At 31.1% G+C, this 20,637-nt stretch overlaps 5 protein-coding genes across 8 annotated transcripts; 3 read left to right on the top strand and 2 right to left on the bottom strand.

The window, feature by feature from the left end:
• Window positions 1–180: 180 nt before the first annotated feature.
• Window positions 181–6,855, bottom strand: LOC145939381 (RNA-binding protein squid). Its single transcript, XM_083043646.1, has 2 exons — window positions 6,231–6,855; window positions 181–5,845 (listed from the first exon to the last, which is right to left on the bottom strand). Exons 1-2 carry the CDS (start codon window positions 6,600–6,602, stop codon window positions 5,351–5,353), a joined length of 867 nt encoding a protein of 288 aa, XP_082899772.1. The 5' UTR covers window positions 6,603–6,855; the 3' UTR covers window positions 181–5,350.
• A 686-nt stretch (window positions 6,856–7,541) lies between these two features.
• On the top strand, window positions 7,542–10,635 carry Nup50 (nuclear pore complex protein Nup50). 2 transcript variants are annotated; one of them, XM_083044089.1, is made up of 5 exons: window positions 7,542–7,813; window positions 8,170–8,341; window positions 8,416–9,377; window positions 9,466–9,615; window positions 9,743–10,634. In XM_083044089.1, the coding sequence occupies exons 2-5, from the start codon at window positions 8,186–8,188 to the stop codon at window positions 10,047–10,049; spliced, it is 1,575 nt and encodes a 524-aa protein (XP_082900215.1). In that variant the 5' UTR covers window positions 7,542–7,813; window positions 8,170–8,185; the 3' UTR covers window positions 10,050–10,634. The 2 variants fall into 2 exon arrangements, with proteins under 2 accessions (XP_082900215.1, XP_082900217.1); XM_083044091.1 differs by lacking the exon at window positions 7,542–7,813 and adding an exon at window positions 7,872–7,986 and having other exon boundaries at window positions 9,743–10,635.
• A 342-nt stretch (window positions 10,636–10,977) lies between these two features.
• Window positions 10,978–15,064, bottom strand: LOC145939819 (protein lin-9 homolog). 2 transcript variants are annotated; one of them, XM_083044439.1, is made up of 7 exons: window positions 14,978–15,064; window positions 13,681–14,068; window positions 13,290–13,592; window positions 12,768–13,185; window positions 12,324–12,667; window positions 12,002–12,248; window positions 10,978–11,908 (listed from the first exon to the last, which is right to left on the bottom strand). In XM_083044439.1, the coding sequence occupies exons 1-7, from the start codon at window positions 15,057–15,059 to the stop codon at window positions 11,717–11,719; spliced, it is 1,974 nt and encodes a 657-aa protein (XP_082900565.1). In that variant the 5' UTR covers window positions 15,060–15,064; the 3' UTR covers window positions 10,978–11,716. The 2 variants fall into 2 exon arrangements, with proteins under 2 accessions (XP_082900565.1, XP_082900566.1); XM_083044440.1 differs by lacking the exon at window positions 14,978–15,064 and adding an exon at window positions 14,451–14,943 and having other exon boundaries at window positions 10,979–11,908.
• A 1,067-nt stretch (window positions 15,065–16,131) lies between these two features.
• Window positions 16,132–18,582, top strand: LOC145939822 (uncharacterized). Of its 2 annotated transcripts, XM_083044445.1 has the most exons (8): window positions 16,132–16,365; window positions 16,754–16,857; window positions 17,056–17,214; window positions 17,329–17,396; window positions 17,475–17,660; window positions 17,734–17,867; window positions 18,037–18,141; window positions 18,324–18,582. In XM_083044445.1, exons 1-8 carry the CDS (start codon window positions 16,215–16,217, stop codon window positions 18,470–18,472), a joined length of 1,056 nt encoding a protein of 351 aa, XP_082900571.1. In that variant the 5' UTR covers window positions 16,132–16,214; the 3' UTR covers window positions 18,473–18,582. The 2 variants fall into 2 exon arrangements, with proteins under 2 accessions (XP_082900571.1, XP_082900570.1); XM_083044444.1 differs by lacking the exon at window positions 16,754–16,857 and having other exon boundaries at window positions 16,243–16,365.
• Window positions 18,583–18,860: 278 nt separating this feature from the next.
• On the top strand, window positions 18,861–20,348 carry Rtv (QVR superfamily protein rtv). The gene is made up of 3 exons (XM_083044449.1): window positions 18,861–19,120; window positions 19,596–19,763; window positions 19,994–20,348. The coding sequence occupies exons 1-3, from the start codon at window positions 19,051–19,053 to the stop codon at window positions 20,194–20,196; spliced, it is 441 nt and encodes a 146-aa protein (XP_082900575.1). The 5' UTR covers window positions 18,861–19,050; the 3' UTR covers window positions 20,197–20,348.
• The last annotated feature ends 289 nt before the right edge of the window (window positions 20,349–20,637 follow it).

Here is a 20,637-nt window from a genome sequence, read left to right as displayed (position 1 = left end):
CAATCTAATATATAAAATCTATATATAAAATATTTTTTTCACAAAATTTATATAATATAATATATATAATATAATATATATAATATAATATATATAATATATATATTATATATATATATTAATAAAACATAAATTACATATTATATTACATAAATGTTATATATAATAATATACAAAGAATATTTGAAATAATTGGCATTTATTTTGCTATAATTAAAATATACACTGTGTCATGGGTGAAACAGGCGAATAGTAATTAATAGTAACAAAATATCTGTATCGTTTCCTTTAATTTTTCTAGACTTCTTTTTCTTTCTTTTGTTTTCCATATATATTTTCACACGCAGCAAATATGGTATACACAGTATACAGATTTAATGTCAAAGACAGTTAGCTTGGCTTATAGTAAATTCCTCTGGATGCATTAGTTTGTCTCGCTAACAGACCAATTAAAGCCTGTTGTACATTAATTTTAGATGTAAAAGTTTATCTCTAGGTAATACTTTTAGATATTAAAAAGTAAAATGTAGTATAAGCATCTTGATTGCAAATGATCAGTATTTTATCAAATAATGTGATAAATATTGACCATATTGCATATTCAATTTGCTTATATACACAGGCCTTTACATGAATTTCTGTACAACAGTCTGTAATATACATCAGTAATATACATTCAGCATTGTTCATAATAAATTAATTACTAATGCTGTAATGTAGTCAGTAATGCATCCAATAGGGTTCACAAACAAATTCTATTAAAGATGTTCTCAAAAGGGATCTCTCCCGTTAACTTTCGCTTGATCGAACTAAGCCAAACTATTGATGCCTTTGCGACGTCTGAGAAAAAACTTTTGAATGTTTAAAGCTTTTTCAGCCTTGTGTACAATATAATTTCGATGTATCTAAACATAGTCCCGCATATTGTGTCTTATCTACATTCTCTAACAATTATGTTATTCAGTTTTCTTTTAATTTTGTAATCGAAATCGCAAATTCTATTAATTGTCAAAATTTTCTAGAGCCTGTATCATTTGTTGACAGTCTTTTCGCGATATGAAGAGCAGTCTTCGTACAGTGAACAGGAACTGCTACTCGCGCGATAGAAATGCGAAAGAAAATATTAAAGTAATATACAGATTTGTATTTTCAATTTCTGATCGTTTGCCGCCTTAAGTCTATTTTAAACGAATTATAATTCGCGCGATAAAATTTGATATAGAAATTTATTTATAATTATACAAAAAAATATTTTAAGAAATACTCACATATAATATCTGTAATGTACATGTATGTTAATGTATATGTTTGATATATGCATGTATATATAATGTATATATGTATAATGTGTGTATGTGTACATTAGGACGTGGCACATCAGAATATAACAAAATTATAAATAGAATTTTGTTTTAAATTTTGTCGCGAATTATAGTCTAAAAAGATGTTAAAACTTCAATTTTATGTGCCACATGTTCTAATGTATGTATTTTATTTCTTCAAATATTTTTTGTATTACATGACATAAAATTATAAATGAAATTCTATAAATATTTGTTACAAAATTTATCACGAATTATAAATCGTCTAAAATGAACTTTAAACATTAATATTACTTAATTACTTCGAACGTTTAAGACAACTTTTTTTTCAGTGTGCATTTACATGCTGTTATTTCTTCGCCGTATTCATATTTTATTCTTTTTGTTATACAAATCGAGCACACAGACGACACGCAAGTAATAGAACTTTGTTTCGAGATAGATTTTATCCATCTCGTTTTATTGAAGACAGATTAGAATTGCCAGACTAACTATGGCAATATATGTTTTACAATGACACATTCACAGGATGTCGATATAATACAATTCTCCATAAATATTGTTAACTATGGTTATACCGCAATATGCATATTTTTTTCTCATTACTACAGATGTATCATTTCGTCGATACTATTTCAGCTAGATTCGTCGTTTGCGTGCACTTCATGTATATACCCAGGACGCTCATATTTTAATTATATTCTTTTTTATATTTTTTTTTACATTTTCTCCCTCTAAATTCTAATCATCATATCCTTATAATTGTTATATCATAGTACAAATACATTATACATACATTAATATATGTATGTATTTTCTTGATATAACATACATACGATGTACATATATGTACAATTTGTTTTTTTAACTCGTAGTCTGTCTTACACATTTTTTCTCGTGTTATACAGATATTAGATATTATACAGATATTAGATGATACGAAAATGAGTTCTGGATATTCCTTAACATAACTTACATAGCATTCGAACAGTCATAGTCATTATAAACGGTTGTATGAGATTAGACCAATATATTTAGAGTATAACTATCTTTGACTACACTATTTGATGAGTTATATAAGGAAGAAATATATTTTTATATAAGCCCTTGGTCCATAAGTATTTTCTTTTTTTTGTCTATTATGTAGCAGGATTGTAATCACACAAATTAAGATTGTTTAAAAATAATTTGAAGATAAACGATATTGAATCAACATATTAATTTTTCATACATAATGTATATGGTGAATAGTATATAATAAAGAAATACTTGTGAACAAACTTAAATTTCTAAAGAATATGAGAATACTAATAATAAAGTATCATAGTACTAAAATATTGAGTTGCCCAGAAAATTGTCGAATTTTCAAAGACGAATAAGAGTGACATTTTTTTATTCAGACATATATATATTCTGATATACATAGATTGAAGTACTGGCAGTACTGAAAAATCATTCATATACTTGAAATGTAATTACATTAAAATCCGTATCCTGACACTATTAGAATTGCCCACCATTTACAGATACTGTTCAAATTGTCCACCTCGATATTGTAACATGTTGTGATGTGTCTTTCCAGTGATTGCATTCAATGAATATCCGCAATATCATGGTAGATGCTAATTTCTTGGATATTCTGTGAGAAACTTCTTAATATGCAAAATAATATATATTATCTTGTGGCACAACTCAATATATTAGGTATACATGTTAGTTACAAATTATTAATAAAGAACAAACAAAAAGAAATGAGAAAATAGTTCTCATAATGAAGATGGACAGCGAAGCTTTTATATACTTAATGATCATACCATATATATTGTTGTAATAACTGTTGAATTATTTTATTATTTTATATTACACAGAAAACCTTGCCATTGTCTTTATAAATAGAACAAGTGACATTAAAGAAAGTACAAATTCTGTATAAATAATCATATTGACAGATTATCGTCAATCTCTCTTGTTACTGCAGAAGAAAATATGAGACACGTGCATTTTTAAACCTCTAAAGTATATTTTACATGATAACATTGATTCCATTGTTTAACATTGATTTCGAATCACTGGTTTCGGGTAACGATTGTTTAATAATCGTTAAATGAAAATATTAAGCTCTCTATTGTTAATATTATTCGTTATTAATTATTCATTAATTATACATTATTAACTTGTTATTAATGTTAATTTCAGTTATGCTATCACTAGCACGTGCTTTCTTTATAACGTATCAAACATGGGGAATTCAGAGCTTACTGAACGAACCGTTTATAATCTTACAAAGGATACTCACTAAATGACAAAAGCCTTTTGGGGAAATGTATACATTTTTGAAAAGTACTCACTGAGACAAGTATTATATATCATTGCTGTCCTTTTCCCTTTATAATCAATCAACATCTGTAAAATGATCGAGATATCAGACTTTGACATGCGGAATGACTGCGCATGTGCAAAGACCAGACGAAAAGAAATTTTAGCGTGTTTTCTCGCCTCTGACGTCACGATTTCGACATGGTCGGAAAGGAGCCAGGAGCCTTAAGTTATACACATGTAAACAGATAAAAATTAAAGTAAATTTTGATCAAAATTGATTCCACCGATTTCTCATTTCTTTTTTACCTTTCATTTCATTTCGAGCAGCAATGATCTACACTGTTGTACTTGTTTCGGTGAATATTTTTCACAAATATATACATTTTCCAAAGGATACTCAGTGACAAAAGCCTTTTAGGGAAAACAATGGTCATGTTAAGTATCATTCAACTCAGTTTCACAAGCAGAGTTCAAATATACCATTGTATTAGTTCTAGCTTAAGTTATACGCACGTAAGCAGATAAAAAATGAATTTTGATCAAAACTGATTCCCCCGATTTTTTACCTTTCATTTCATTTCGGGCAGCAATGATATATACTTGTCTCAGTGAGTACTTTTCACAAAACTGTATACATTTCCCCAAAAAGGAAAGCCTTTTGTCACTTTGTGAGTATCCCTTGTTAGAATATATATATTGGAAGGGGCATAGCCACTTTGAATCATTAAACTATATTGAACATATTGGAATGAATCTTCAGTAGTGGGAACAACTTCCACTAAACCATGGAAAAAGATAGCTATATAAGTCTTTCACTAATTGTAAGCCTGTACTTTTCTCTTCCTCTCTTTTTTCTTTTTTGAGAGCACAATTGAGTTAAAGTTGTAAAAATATTTGCCTGACAAATAACAGAAGAAAACTGCTCTTTTCTAAGCCATGCATAGATTAATGTAGTTTGTTACAAAAAAGATTCACTCCAATACGTTACACAATTTAATGATGTGAACAATTTAGAAGTGTCCACAATATTTATCTACGTCTGCTCTACACAACATACAACCTTCCTTACGTTTCTTTTTTTAAAATTTTTTTATATCTTTAATTTCCTTGTGACAGTCCATATCTTAACATTCTCCAGCATCTAAATATACATGAAAACTCATTTCAAATACCAAAAGTTCGACGAAGTTCGAAGTTATCAGTTTACAAACTTTTTTACTCCTATTCATTTTTTGTCTTTCTCTTCCTCTATTTCCCCAATTCAATTTGACTGTAATCTGTATTCCAAATGCACTCAACTTGATATTACAAATACTTCGAATTAATCAAGGACAAAAAAACCAAGTTTTCTTGGTTAATTAATCAAATGAAGTATTTGTAACACTAAATGGAATGCATCCTATATCTAGTGAAAGAATAGTTCGGCCTGTATATAGTAATAAAGATAAAGTAAGACTCAGAGAGTCAACAATCAATAGAAAACACATGCATATTAGCGACAAAAATATAGTAAGCATTGCTGTCACTGTTTCTTATGCAATGTTATTCTTAAATTATTAGATAGGATCTCTACGCAGAGAAAATGAAAATTGAAGGGCTATTTTCTTACGGGATGACTTTTGATATATATTGTAGTATTCTATCTAGGACCTTCTTAAAGTTACGTGACAGTGTGAAACGATAAAGGATAGTTAATATACCTGTTTCATTTAATATGGTTGATGTCTCTGAAATTGACGCGGTCCTGGGCCATTTCCTCTTGGTTTGGGTCCATAACCCATGTTATCATAATTGTCGTATGCGGTGTAATCATAGCTGGTATACATATCATCATAACCACCATGGTAGCCATTATAGTCGGGAAGATAATAACCACCACCATAACCGTAGCCGTAACCAGGCGCCCAGAAACCTTGACTTCTTGGATCTGGATTAACCTTCACCTTCTTTACATCTACCTCTTTTCCATTTATTGTCTGTTTCGGAGTTTTCAATAATTTATACACGACATCCTTCGAGTCAAATGTGATAAAACAGAAGCCCTTTCGTTGATTTTTGACTTTGTCAAAAGGTGCTTGAAGCTCAACAATGGTGCCGTATTGTGAAAAATGACTCTTGATATCTTCATCCGTGATTTCTGGTGTAAGACCTCCCACGAAAACTTTACCATGTTGAGGTTTTTTGCTGACTCGCTTTGGATCTACCTGTATAATCATGAAACAAAATTATGAATTTGTTTGTATAATAAACTGCAATTAATTAAATACCTTCCTATTGTACATCAGGAATTTGTATTATGTATACATAGTATGAAATAGGGACAATGCATAAGAACATGCTAAATGTATAGAGGTTAAGAGTGCTCGGAAAACGGAAGTGTTAAGTTAAGAATAGAGATTTGACTATAAACGTGCGAGGAACAAGCACAACTCTCATTGCATAATATAATTTTGTGGCATATTTCCTATGCTACAATGTAGAAAAGAGGCTATAGTGCGATCACAAAATTGTAACGTCCAAGAAAATGGAAAAAAAAATTTGAACCAGTCGGATCCACGTTGGATCCTTCATTTTAATAGCATGGCGTACCTTACGCTTATTAATATAATGCTCGCCGGACGCGAGCAGCTTGTCGATAGTCTTGGGATTGGCAAACACCATGAAGGCGAAGCCGCGCGAGACACCGGTGTGAGGGTCGACCTTGACGGAGATACTCTCGATCTCGCCAAATTTACTGAAGTGTTCGTGGAGTTCTTTGTCGGTGGTGCTGCGGGACAATCCTCCGACGAAGAGCTTGCGTTCGTCGTCCTTACCAGGTATACCAGCCGTAGCTTGTTGCGAATGATGTTGACCATGCCCTTGATTTTGGTGACCCGAAGAATCCTGATTCTGTTGATTCCCTGGTTGATCATGTCCGTTAGTCTTCTCACCCTGCGCTTGAAAGTCCATAGCCGACGCCATCGTAAATTCACACGCTCTTGTACAAATGAACGTAAGAGAGTACGAGCTTCGATAGATGATCCTCGCAGAATACGGAGGACGGGGTGTACGATGGATCGGAGAGGCACGAAATCTGGCACTAGGCCGTTTCTTCCGCCCTATGCACAAAAGACTTCAGAGAAAACGCGTGGCGCGAATTTAATAGTCTTTACCAAAATGAGACGAGACCCGGTGTGCGTGCCTGCCGGCAGAAAGAACTCAAAGTAGATAAATCTGTGATGCGTGGACTAAAATGTGAACAGACATTCCTCGCCTGTGATTCGTTGTCGCTATTTAGACGCATTTATTTAGCCAATCACATGTCGAGGACGCTATAAAAGACGCGCGCTTTAACCGGAAGTCGAATTGCCAAGCGAAATTTTTATAAGTACATTCCTCACCATGCATCCTCGCAGTTGTCGTCAGAAATAGAGTTATCAATTTTTACATTTTTTACTTCCTTCGAAAAATGTATGTAGTAAATATCATGGTGTATTCTTTGTTCGGTAATCCATCATGGACCACAAAATACATAGATAAAGTATTAACTGTCAAATATCGACACGTTGTGGAGGGGGGCACCCATTCAAAATGCGATATTGTTTTTATTATTTTTCATTTTTTATTATTCGCATTATATTTCGACTATAAATACTATACGAATGTTCGACGTACGGCTTACGTTTTACACCAATTATTATATTTACGTTGACTTAATTTTTACGAAAATCTTTCCGCTCCAACTCTAGATATTTCATATTCTATGGAACGCCGCCATGAACACGTGGCAATTTTGCGCCATGACATATGTCGCGCGACCATCTGTGTCGGACATATTGATTGGCTGTTATATCAAGAAACTTTCGAGAACCTCGGAAATTCTCTATCTGATAGCCAATCGGTACATCCGATAAACTCATTGAATGACAAATGATAGCACCTTGAACACTCGAGCAAATGAATGCCTCGCTCTGTTGCCGTGCGCGAGACGTCGAGTGGAAACGTTTGTCCCGGCAAACGTTTCAATTTCTTCAATTTTAGGTAAATGCAATAAAAATCAATATCGCCATTGTCCGTAACCGCAAAGTTATGCAGTGACCGTTGCGTACTTTTCGATCTTTGCACGGTCGTTTAGAAAATAAAATTGGTTTGCGTTTGCTCCAAGACGCCCGCCAAGAAATCTTCAGAACGAGGTGCGTATGATACGAAAAATTTACCGGGTCACAATATCACTATACATTGTAACATAACCTAATTTGATCAAAAAATGATTCATAAATATTAAATTTTTTCACTCCAAGTTATACAAAAGAGATAAAATGTTATGCTTAATAATAATTTTAAAAAAAAACTCTGTTTGCTACGAGTTAAGTTGTCATGTTGTAGTGTTCAATACAGTGGAAAATACAATTTTTATCTGTATATTGCTTTTAATCAAAATGTTAATGTGTTGTAACAATTTGGGCACACATTTAATTATATTATAAGACATTAAAATTTCGTTTAACATATTTCACTGTAATGTAATGCAATTTCTTTTCTTATACAGAAAACACTGACAAAAAATGGCAGGTAAACGGTCCGCAACAACAGAATTAAATCATGATAACTGGAATGAAGAGAATGAACCAGAAGAGGCAGGTACATTTGCAAAAGCGACAAATGATATACTCGAAAAGAGAGTTATAAAAACAGCCAGACGTCGCTATCCAGCAAGAGATGTAAGTATATAAGTTTTAACCATTTTTTATCAATTATATTCCTTTATTACTTTATTCTGTTTAACCTATTTTAGGGCGCTATGAAAAGCGCATTTGGAACATTTGCAGGTTTCAAAACTACTCCTGCGACCAATTCATCTCCATTTGGTTTTCTAGCTAACGTAAGCACTACTTCTACTATGACTACTTCTGCTGCATCAATGGCAACTTTAAATACAAGCAACAGGAATATCGCTAGCAATGGTTCTAAAATTCCTGAAACTGATGCAAATAAAATGGAAGACACTGTTAAAGCACAGACACTGTCGAGTACAAGTTCAAGCAAAACCATTTCAACTGTGAAAGGGAGTGAAAAGACAAAGAGTCATTCATCAGATTATTATGCGAAATTGAAAGGACTGAACGAGAGCGTCGCTACATGGATAAAAACCCACGTAGATGCAAATCCATTTTGTATATTAACACCTATATTTAAAGATTACGAGAAATATTTGAAGGAGATTACATCGAAAGAAAAGAGCATAAAGACACGGACATCGCGTACTCTGCAACATGTGACACAAACTGCAAAAAACGATAATCAAAAGGATACAAGTGCAGAAAAGAAACTTGAAACTTCCTCATTTGGCACTTCAAATACGAATACAAAATCTGTTTCAACTGCAGGAACAGAATGGAAACCCGAAAAATCGATATTTTCCAATATTGCTACAAAATCAATATTTGGTAATACAGAACAGAAAACGGAAAGTCCTAAATCTGTATTCGGTAATGTAGACATAACTCCTGATAAGGGTAGATCTATTTTTGGAAACATTGAATCAAATGTCACTGGTAAGAGTATATTTGGTAACGCAAATGTGGAAAGTAATCCCTTCTTACACAAATCCTCTGCAATTTCGGATGGAGGGAAGACTGACGAGGAAGATGTGAAATCTGATACAAAATCTGTCGCTCCCACCTTTCCAGTTTCCACTTTTAGTTTTGGACAAAGTTCCACTACTAATAATGTGACTGCTGGGTTTAGCTTTGGAAGGTAATTTGTTCATTAATTTACTTATAATTTCTTTATGTGTAAATATATATTATCGTAAATATATATGTTTTTTAAAATTATTTTACAGTGCAAAGCCATTTTCATTTGCCCCTCAGGCAGTAAAACCGCAAGATTCCGAGGACAAAACGGATAATGAAAATAAAGATGAAGAGGATGAAGAACCACCGAAACCAGATTTCAAACCAGTAACCGAAGAAGGTGCTGTTTATGAACAACGGTATGTCATAATTTTTACATCATAACATAATTAGTTATCAAGATAGAAACTACATCATATACTTTTAAAAGTAGAATTATGTAGTTTTTTTTATAACTTAATTAAATTCATAATATATTTTTTATAGATGTAAAGTCTATATAAAGAAAAATGACAACTTTAGTGACAGAGGTGTTGGGATGTTATATTTGAAACCAACACCGAATGGAAAGACACAATTGATAGTACGTGCTGATACTGCTTTGGGTAATTTATTACTCAATACTTTATTAACTCAAAGTATTCCTATCAAACGCATGAACAAGAACACGATAATGTTAGTCTGTCTACCAATGCCAGACTCCTCACCACCACCAGTCCCAATGCTGTTAAGAGTAAAAACTAGTGAGGTTGCGGATGAACTATTTGAAACATTAAATAAACATAAAAAATAGAAACTTAATTAGATGAAAAAATGACTTGCCCAAATTGGAACAATTTTTTTTTACATTATCATGCTAAGAATGAATAAAACCTAATTTCACACTTAACAGAAAATTTGTTTATTAATCAATAAGGTTTATGTCGAACTTTGTTTATCATTCCATTAAATAAAAAATTTGTAAATTAAATTTTGCAAAAATGCCCAGAAAAATATATAATACTTAAACATTAATAATCGCCAATAATTATGAGTAAATAAATACATTTCGCGATTAAAAACTGATAAATTTTTCCCAATTGTTACTTTTTCTGTGCAGATATTGTAAAAAAATGTAATTAATATGTTTTACTAAATTCTAGATCTCGTAAGAGAGATTAATTATTTCTGAAAGAATGTCTCTATATTTACATGTATGCCGTTATTTGGAATGATATTATTTGGATGGTTGTTGCTAATATAATCAATAATGTATTAATAATACATTGAACATATATGTACATAGTAAAAACACTAGTATATATTAAATAGGTAATTAGGTAATTTACCTATATACATGTAATGGCTGCTGAAATATTCTGTACTATTAATTATAAGTACAACAAAATACAGATTACATGGAATTACCTGATATTTATTACAACATTCTTTTATGAAATAAAATCCTTGACTTATTAATTACAGATAAACAAAAATATCTGACGTCATTATTTTATACTAATATATTGTGTAATAAACAAAATTTGTGCAATTAGTATATCTAGTAAAAAATTAATGAATAATGGCTTAGTTAGAATAATAAGATATTGATTTTTTAATATATAGGGTTATAAATTATCAATCTTTCATACTTTCATACTTCTTTCATTATTTATACATTTATTATATATACTTGGCAAAATTATTTCTATCAAATTTTTTTCTCTTTTAACCAAAAGTATATATTTTCTTTGGATTATACACGACTATTATATATAAATATACAAGGAATATATTAAACAATGTAATTCTCTTTTCATAATATACATGCGAGAAAAATAATATCATGAACGATTTTTAGATAAAAAGTGATTAAAAAACATCAAATATTTGTGATATATACTAAATCTCTTATAATTAGCTGAAGCCTTTAAATTACATTTTTGCACTCCGAAATCTCTCGTATATATAACGCGAATCTTTTTATTATCTATATAAATTTATACCATTAGATAAAGCTTTGAAAGCTTTTTAAGTTTCAGAAAATTGAATTTTTTTACTACTTGTATATATATACACTAGTGTCCATTCAATTTAATAATCAATTGCTGCTTATGTTTATATCTAGAATAGAATTATACATACAGTATGTAAAAATCTGAAACATGAACATTCTTAGATGCTTAATATGTTCGATAATATTCAACGGTATACAAATTTTTGTCTAATGTATTTCAGTGTTACGAAATTAAAAAGAATAGATCTATTCTGTATGTACAAAACTAATATAATTGCTTAGACTCTATATATATTGTGTAGAGACATGTAATTTACATAACAATATATTATTAATATGGCCTATACAAGAGCTTATTTTTTATAAAAAATTATAATGCTGTGATCGCGCCTGTACTGTTCGCCAATTGTACTATTATACGCTTCATGAGAATGTTATACGATGCAATATATGTATAAATGGTTTCAAGTTTTTTGAGCCATAAACGGTGTTAAAGCACCCATCTGTCCTAGGCCTAGTTGAATGTGCTGCATATGAATTTCTATACAATTTTGAAATACTTGTTGATTCTGTGGACTGAGTTTTGATCTTATCTGCTCCATAGTACCTTGCAACACTTTGAGCTCGTATGCGTTTCGATCGGAATCTGATAAGCTCTGTTATACAAAAGTGCGAGAAAAAATATCTTTAATATCAAACAAATGAAAATATTTCAGAATAAATTTCCTTAAAATATCGATTTATTTTACCTTGACTTGTAACATCAGGGCAGTCAAATCTGTTACCAATTGATTCATCTTTCCTGGTGCTTTATCATTTATCATATTATTTCTAGCGACCATATCCGCCGCTTCTTGCTTACATTTTTCTCGGAGATGCGATGGAGCTAACATCGCCGCCACGCTAGGTTCGGGTGCCATTTCCTGACACAATTCTTGTATATCGGTCAAAAAATCTTGTAGTGCTCCATTCATTCTTTCTAACTCGACAATAATTCTGGAAACGACAAGACATATGATTTATCATAAGCATTTCTTACATATAAAAGTGTGACTAGTCCATATTTCATACCCTGCATATCTTCTTTCAAAATCAGGAGGTAACGGTTCTCCAAAAGAACGTCTCTTTTCAGCTTCCCCGTTCATTTCTTTCAATTTTTTAATTTTAATCTTTTTATTTGTGAGTATCTTATTCACCTTTACCATAAATTCGAGTAACTTCAATGGATAACCATTCATTGTACCACCGATATGCTTCTTCGGTATAGACGTAGATGCATTGGATATCAAAGGATCGTTAGTTAATCGCGGGGATAGCTTCATTGCATATGGCGGTGAAGGTACGTATTGTAAAGGCCGCGGTCTGAATTTCTGAGCGAATGACGCAACGCTGATTGTTTCCGGCGATTCGTTCGACTAGTATATTTTAAATAAAATGCATATTAATAAATCTATGTAAATGCATGCCAAACAAATTCGATATACATTTTTCTAGGAAAAGAAAAAAGTGACATACCAAAACTTCATAATCCGGAACACTATGCGTTCCGAGTCCAGCTCTTTCAAACGTGATTCTGTAAGTATTATTGCTAGTATCGACGGCGTCGATACTTCCGGTGAACAAACCATCCTGAGGTTTTCTCAATCTCGCCGTCACTTTCGTACCAATCACTAACTGCAATGGTATTTCAGATGGCAAATCCTTAAAGCTATTTATGTCTGCCGTTTTTCTCTGCTGCAGCATCCGTATCTTTTGTCGTTTTCTCTCTAGTTCGCGTCTCTCTTCCTCAAAGAACGATTGTGAACATCTTCGTGGTTTGCCCATCATTCTTCTAATCTTGCACCATTCCACACGTGTAAGTTTGCGAGTTTTCAATTGTGGAAATGATTCTTTCAGACATATCATGAAGTCGTTATCGCCCTCGAATAATATTCTGCAAAATAACATTATGTATTATAGTATCACGAAAACTGTCTGCTATTTATTTCACAAGATTGTCATTAATATTTTTATTCTTCAATATATTATTATACATACTTATCAATGTTGCTGTAAAACCACTCGTAACAGACCCATTTATGTGCCTTTGGCAGTTTTAATAAATTTCTCAGTCTCATACCAATTTTCTGCCCTATTTTTCGATCTGGTGATGTAGGTTGTGATAACTTATCAGGTCCCTTCTCTTGCTTGATAGGAGTAGTTGTGGGTGTTGACGGATGCGAACTACTTGTACTTTTTCTCGGTTCACTCAACATCTTGGTGTGTCTTTTCAATGGTGATGGACGCAACATCTTTTTAGGAGACTGTTTTGTCTCTGCGTTCAATGGGTCCTTCTTAATCCTATAAATATAATTTTACATTTAATCACACACACAATATTTATTTAATTATCATTAATTCCCATTTCTAAGTAAAAAAGACAATTTACCTATGATGTGGATGATTTATTAAGATATCATCATAGAATAACTTGTTTTTTTTTCTAATTCTTGCAGGCATTCCTCTGCGATTTAACACTTGCACTGGTTGTGTTGGGAGATTTGGTTTAGCAGGTGGTTGAGTGCCTACTCTTTGCAGACCAAGAGCTGCTGGTCCAAGTTCTGGTATCGGTTCGGGTTCTTCAGTATCCATTTGTTGATCCATTTGTTGATCCATATGTTGATCCATATGTTGATCCATTTGTTGATCTATCGAGTGATTTGAAATGTGCTGCTCATCCATGTCCATCGTTTCATCATCAATTACTTCCGTTTTGATTTCATCAATCGCTGGATATCCACCATTTTTTATGGATAATAATGCTTCTGCAGATTCACCTGAACAAATTTGTTTCAAACTGATATATGTGTATATACGTATGATTGAATAGAATAATTTTCTAAAACTTAAAATATATACATAACATTTCTCTCTCTCTCTCTCTATAAATAAAATTATTAATGCTCAAATAAAAATTATTATAATATAATGTATAATATGTATAACATAGAAACTAGACTCTAGTAACAGTATGTATAAAAGTATAATTGTGCAAAAGAGCAAAGTTAAAAAAATTGAAAAGTATATGTATATGTATACTTGAACATTAAGCTACAACATATTAGACATTAAATATACATCATTTGTGTATAAATTTGAAAAGAAAAGACAAACTCTTCTCTCTTCTCCAACTCAATTATAAGAAACGAAAAGACATACTTTTGCTTCCTCATAAAAACGCGATAGAGTATCGCTCGGGAATAAATTTAAAAGCGTTAACATTGTATCGATGAAAGATTGGCCGTGCAAAATATCGACCGTATTAACTATTCGTACGGCGTAAGGAGAAGTGACATAACCAAACACGAGTGTTTGGTAAACAGACTACGCGCACGGTGATGGTGCGGAGCGTCGAAGCTGCATCGCGAGAGCATCGTAAATATCGGCTGGCGAAGATACGAGACGCGAACGGTTCGCCGCCCGATTCGCGACGACGTGTCGCTCGGCATCGTAGAATCACGGCCGTCCCGCTTGAATCGTGTGTTGGACATTTTTGAAATTTTAAACCCGACACGCTCCCGATCGCCGTTCGAACGGCGATTACGGTGGCCCGGGCCGCGTCCGCCGGCGTGCGAGCCACCAGATCGATAAATCGTGAACGCGAATTCCGCCGAGCCCGGTTCTCGGCGGCCACCGGGGCCAGGCGTCGTCTTAATTTCATCGAAAATAACAGAAAGTTTACTCACTTTCAACCATGTCCGCCATGTTGACAGTCAGTGATGCATCATGGGTATACGCGCTTCCGACTCGAGGTTCACAGTCCGCCATCTCGCGTGGTCGAATCCGGTTGGTTCCTCCATTGCGGAAGTCACGCGCCGCGAGTCGCGTTATGAATTTTATTCCTCTGGCTGCGCCGAGTCCAACCAAGTTACTTATTGGTAAGGATATATCAAAATATTGTTTAATTATATAATCCGCGTTGGTTAATGATTAAGCTAAATCGTTATCTTATCAAACTTGTACAGCATAGAAAGAGATGACAATTGTTCGCTAATAGACTCACAAATTAACGACAATCTAATGAATAATTAATGAGTGTTTTTTACATATTTATTTGTAACACGGCAGATGCTAATGGCTGAAAGACACAGCATTTAAAGTAATTCTTCTCCCTTCTTCGATAGACGACTTGTACGCTTGCAACAAAATTCGATTAACCTCATTAAAAGTTTTAGATTTATCATGGTTAGGTCTATAAACCCAGCGAGAAATATGGTGGTCGAATCGATATCGATTTGGTCGAATCGATGTTGAATCGATGTCGATATATACATTTTCTCGATCGATTGTGATCTTATTTCAAGCGGTACTATATTAATACGCCCATTTTTTCTGTTTATTTTAATTTTAATCGATTAACGGATTATGTATCTTATTTGGTTAATGATAGCATCTCTGACATATAAAAATTGTTTTGCTATTGATAGCACGTTAGTTAATGTTAATAAACATTGCAGAGATAAAGACAGATTAATTACATCTGAGGAAAACGACGAATATTTGCTTGTCAGTGCGGAGAATCATACGACTATTATATTAGCATGTCGTTATTGGTAAGAGAATCACAACAATATTAATTGTAAAAATAAGATAGTATATTTTTTATACATTGCATATATGAAATATATTATATACGAATAGTAATTTTACATATATATATATGAATTTGCAAGTTATATAAATAAATAGAGGTTATTCTAATCGTTTATAAGTCAACCTAAAAATAATCAAATATTTCTTTTTTTAATTAATTTTATTATTATTTTATTATAACTAATATGTATTTCCTGAACCAATGTATTTCTCGGTAAACTGTTGGGACGTTAAACTTTCAGAAGCAACGATCACAAGGAATCCCAACCGAAAATTTGGTATTATCAAGATCGATATCAAAAGGGACCGGTAAAAGAAGTCGAGTTAGGAATGGATAATAACATTTCGTACAGCAGAATCTACACGACGCCAGATCTTTCTCTGGTTATTAAAAGTTTTTCAATCGCCGACGCTGGTATCTACCGATGTCACGGGGAAGAGGGACAAGAAAAAGAAAACAAATATAACTATAGGATTGAACGTAAATATATAAATAATATAACAATTGATGCAACATAACATTTTATTTTTAATATGATATATTATATATTGAATATCTTTTCTCAATCTCTCTTTAACTATATATTTTTTTAAATATCAATTTATTAAAATTGAACAAATTATTGTTAACAATTTATTATATGACATAAACAGCAACTCAATTTATATTTTTAATAATATTTGTTAATTATATTATACATATTATATAATATATTAACGAATATTATTAAAAATATAAATTGAATTGCTGTTTATATTGTATAAATTGTTAAGAACAATTTTTCCAATTATATATATAACTTCTTTTTGTTTTGTAATATTTGTTATTCAATCGGAATATTGAATCTAATATTGTCAGTTTTTAATAGTAATTCTCAAAGATATTGGTGACGAATTTGTAGAAGAGGGAAACATAACTGAATGGGAAAAATATCGTGAAACATATTTGTGGCCTGTCACTACAAGATTTGCAGTAAATTAATCAATTTAGTTGTTTAAATTATAAATGAAGTAAAATATATTGACTAGTAACATTATTAGACTAGTAACATTATTATGTATATATAATATTTTTTAAATTTATTTAGAAATTTAGAAATTTTAAAATAAATAATAAAAAATAAAAATTCTTAAATAAAAATTTAAAAAAAAAAGAAAAATCTCTTGGCAGGTCTCAAACATGATGGATTTAGCTGAGATTCGTGAGGAAGGAGTTACTCTTCAAGTAATCTCCGAATGGGCTCCGTGGAGCTCGTGCAAGCAATGTATAAATAATCGTGGTATTAAAACCAGTAGGGGTTACTGCAGATTAAAGCGTAGCATAAATTCAGCGAGTATTGTTTATTTTTCTTTTTATTGTAGATTATTTAATCTACAATATAGAACTATATCTTTTTAAATATTGTTTTATTGATAATTTCATTAGTGCTTATTATTATTTTAGACAATAGTAGAAAGAAATGACTCGACTATTATACATTTCTTCCAAGGATCTCCAATACTTCCTTGCAAGTAAATATCTATAGCACTTTAATTTCGATGCTTTTCGATTAATAATAGCATGATATATATTTACTATGCATTTCTTAGATCCGTTTTGCTTCAAAATGAATTTCCCACTATCAGCCGTATCGTACGGTATTTGCCGGAATTTATTTTAAAAGAACCTTGCAAGAAATGTCCACGTGTAAAGAAAAAAAAGAAAAGTGAAAAGTTTCGATATGCCAAGCGATACGTTCTTGCCGAAGGAGCGCATCTCGCCGTAGTTTGTCCAGAGTAATTAAAATAATTTTGTACATAATTTCATTACATTTTATATAAAATTTGACAATGAGAAAGTGTTTTATAGATCAAGCACAGCATTGCAAGTAATTTGGAAAAAGGACACACTAACTTTAAAGAAAGGAACAGGACAGTCATTTCGTAAAAAAGATAAAGAGACTCGAGTGATAGTAGACACTTTCTCAACACTTTATTTAATAGGTAATATATAATATTATGTATTATATATTATATATTTAAACTATTTTATGAAATTATATACTATCTTATTATTGTTAGATACATTTATTTAATAAGTTTATTTAAAAGTGTAATATAAAATTTGAGATTTTTTTTATATTATACTTTATAAAATATATATTTTCGATAGAAGTGTCCAAAGAGGAACAAGGTAATTATACCTGTTACGTGGATAATATTAACATGATGCGTCTAAAAGTCATCGTTATATCTAAAACTCGGCTTTTGACACAAGGTTAATAAACAAGTTAATAAACACACACGATGAAAATTATAATAGATATAATTATAAAAATAATAATAATATCAATTAAAGCTTAATTATTAACTAATAACTAATTAATAAGTTATTATAGTAACATATTCATATATATGTTAATAAAATACAATAGATTTATATATGCTGTTTTTATATAGCTTTTTTCCGGCATTTGGGCTATTTGGGAGTTATAATCTTCTTGACTTCGATTTGCTATTGCGCGGGTATAGTAATAACTTGTCGGCAGAAAGATAAATTTCAGCCCTTGCCACAAGATGATCCATCAATGAATAAGGAACTTGAGTAGTTTTGCCGAAAATACATTAACAATATTTTATTGATTTTATAAATAATAAATGCAATGAAACATATTATTAAATTAAGTGAAATTTTTATTTTAGATTGTTAAGTTTTCTAATAATTTAATGTAAAATGTAGTTTTTTTTATCATTTTTTTTATATATTTATGAAAAATGAAGAACTAAAATTTACCAGGAAAATATTCCACAATTAGATACTTATTTTTCAATTAACAATATAAATTGCACAATTATGCCATCTTTTTATTATGCATTTCTAATGTTATTGTTAAATGTTTCAGCATTGTATGACAGAAGTTATCGGTTGAGAATGCTCCTTATGGCTATCTCTCTTTCACGTTCCCTCGATCCGATTTTCCTTGGTATATGATGACCTTAGTCAAGTGAAAGGGGGAACTGGTATGAGACAGCTACGAGGTGTACGTGTCCGTCTTCAGACAGCTTAGTTTAATGTCAAAATGGCCATGTTTTATCGTAGCTCCCGACTTTTTATTTACGGAACACATTAATGAGCTAGTTAATTAATTGACAAAAGACTGACTGAAGATTAGCGACGAAATATAGGATGAAATTTCGAACAAGTGTTCATGCGATCTTCGCGACTTTCTCCATAATCGCGATTCAACAAAGTGTTGGTGAGTTTCTATCGTGAATGAAAGTTTCTCAATTACATTATATGGTATTCTTGGTATATATCCTTAATGTTCTTTTTCAATAATATTTGTGTGGAATTATAAATAAGGGAAAAATTAGAGATATGTTCCATTTAATATTTTATTGTTAATGAGCCAATAATTTTTCCTTTTTAATAACAGATGTAGAATATCAATATTTTATGTAGATGTTCTTTGATTTCTATAAACACACAATTTCTATAAATAAAATTAATTATCTAATTCAAATATATAAACAATTTTTTTTATAAAATACAACTTATGTACATATTTGTTTGTTAATACTTTATACATACAAATTATAAATAGAATATTCTGTACATCAAAACAATAAGTCCTATATCAATAAATAATTCTATTAATTAATATATCATTGTACTACGTAAGTGAAATAGTGAGAATAAAAATGACTGTCTCATTCTTCTCATTTTTACAGGTATTCTTCGAAGATGTGTAAGTTGTAGATCGAGAGGAGAATTAGGCTCTTGCAAGGATCCTTTTATGATGAATTCTACACAAATTGCACTTGAAAAAGGTGTAGATGCAGTACCTTGCGTTTCTGGATGGTGTGGAAAAATTATTGAGAGTCAAAATTTAAATAATGGTAAGTTATTTTGCTTTTGACACATTTATATTCATCAACAACAATTTATATTGTTTTACAATAAAAATATAATAGATATCTCTCCGAGTTTTATATTAAAATATTATTTTATTATTAAAATAAAATAATTAATTAAGTAACAGAAAAGATTTTATAACTTGAAAATAATTGCAGTTTTATTCTTTTATATAAAATTGTTTTTAAAAAATTCTGATAAATTTATTGGACAGAGTATGGTACCGCCACACAGAGATTATGCTTCCAACGAGGTCCTGATGATACTGAGGAGAGGTGCGCTTATACCGTTTGGAATTACAAAAAAGTGTATATGTGCCTCTGTTACGGAGACCTTTGTAACGGAGTGATGAGAACAAACGTCATCAGTAGGTTTTTAATAACGATAGCTATATGTTCAATACGTTGGTTAGTTTGAGGACATATAATAATGAATCTGTCGTGAATGAGCTAAAATGACTGAAGTGAGTATTTCATAAAACACACACAAGTTTCTACAAAAATCTACTTTGGTCGAAATATTCTTATATGTATGAAATAAAATGTGTTTTTTTATAAAACATATTCTACAATAAGCGACACAAGTAAAATATATCTTATTGTTTATTTTACTTTGTTAGATATATTTTATTTTATATATTCTTTAGATTATTTTTTCGTTTTAATTTACTAATTAATTTTCTTAATTTGTAATTAATTTTTCCGCAATGCACAAAAATAGCAAAAAATTGCCATTTAACGCAATAGTGTGATGAAACGCTTTTTATATATTATTATTACTTAGAATTTTAAAAGAGTGCTCTTAAACATATCATTTTTGTTTTCTTTCTCTTTGTCCAATTATATTTTAATTTCTAAT

The sequence above is a fragment of the Prenolepis imparis genome, unplaced genomic scaffold (genome assembly GCF_030444845.1).
Source record: "Prenolepis imparis isolate NDT839.2.m4 unplaced genomic scaffold, iyPreImpa1.0 SCAF_8, whole genome shotgun sequence".
Taxonomy (NCBI): Eukaryota; Metazoa; Arthropoda; class Insecta; order Hymenoptera; family Formicidae; genus Prenolepis; species Prenolepis imparis.
This window is presented reverse-complemented; position numbering and strand designations above follow the sequence as displayed.

Coding starts and splice junctions, on each gene's coding strand:
- LOC145939381 (XM_083043646.1), bottom strand. CDS start 6,602: ATGGCGTCGGCTATGGACTTTCAAGCGCAGGGTGAGAAGACTAACGGA. Junction 5,846..6,230: donor ATTATATTAATAAGCGTAAG/GTACGCCATGCT, acceptor ATGATTATACAG/GTAGATCCAAAGCGAGTCAG.
- Nup50 (XM_083044091.1), top strand. CDS start 8,186: ATGGCAGGTAAACGGTCCGCAACAACAGAATTAAATCATGATAACTGG. Junction 9,378..9,465: donor GCTGGGTTTAGCTTTGGAAG/GTAATTTGTTCA, acceptor ATTATTTTACAG/TGCAAAGCCATTTTCATTTG. Junction 9,616..9,742: donor GGTGCTGTTTATGAACAACG/GTATGTCATAAT, acceptor TATTTTTTATAG/ATGTAAAGTCTATATAAAGA.
- LOC145939819 (XM_083044439.1), bottom strand. CDS start 15,059: ATGGCGGACTGTGAACCTCGAGTCGGAAGCGCGTATACCCATGATGCA. Junction 13,186..13,289: donor TTTTACAGCAACATTGATAA/GTATGTATAATA, acceptor GTTATTTTGCAG/AATATTATTCGAGGGCGATA. Junction 11,909..12,001: donor CCCTGATGTTACAAGTCAAG/GTAAAATAAATC, acceptor TTTGTATAACAG/AGCTTATCAGATTCCGATCG.
- LOC145939822 (XM_083044445.1), top strand. CDS start 16,215: ATGGATAATAACATTTCGTACAGCAGAATCTACACGACGCCAGATCTT. Junction 16,366..16,753: donor ATATAACTATAGGATTGAAC/GTAAATATATAA, acceptor AGTTTTTAATAG/TAATTCTCAAAGATATTGGT. Junction 18,142..18,323: donor AACTCGGCTTTTGACACAAG/GTTAATAAACAA, acceptor GTTTTTATATAG/CTTTTTTCCGGCATTTGGGC.
- Rtv (XM_083044449.1), top strand. CDS start 19,051: ATGAAATTTCGAACAAGTGTTCATGCGATCTTCGCGACTTTCTCCATA. Junction 19,121..19,595: donor CGCGATTCAACAAAGTGTTG/GTGAGTTTCTAT, acceptor TCATTTTTACAG/GTATTCTTCGAAGATGTGTA. Junction 19,764..19,993: donor GAGTCAAAATTTAAATAATG/GTAAGTTATTTT, acceptor TTTATTGGACAG/AGTATGGTACCGCCACACAG.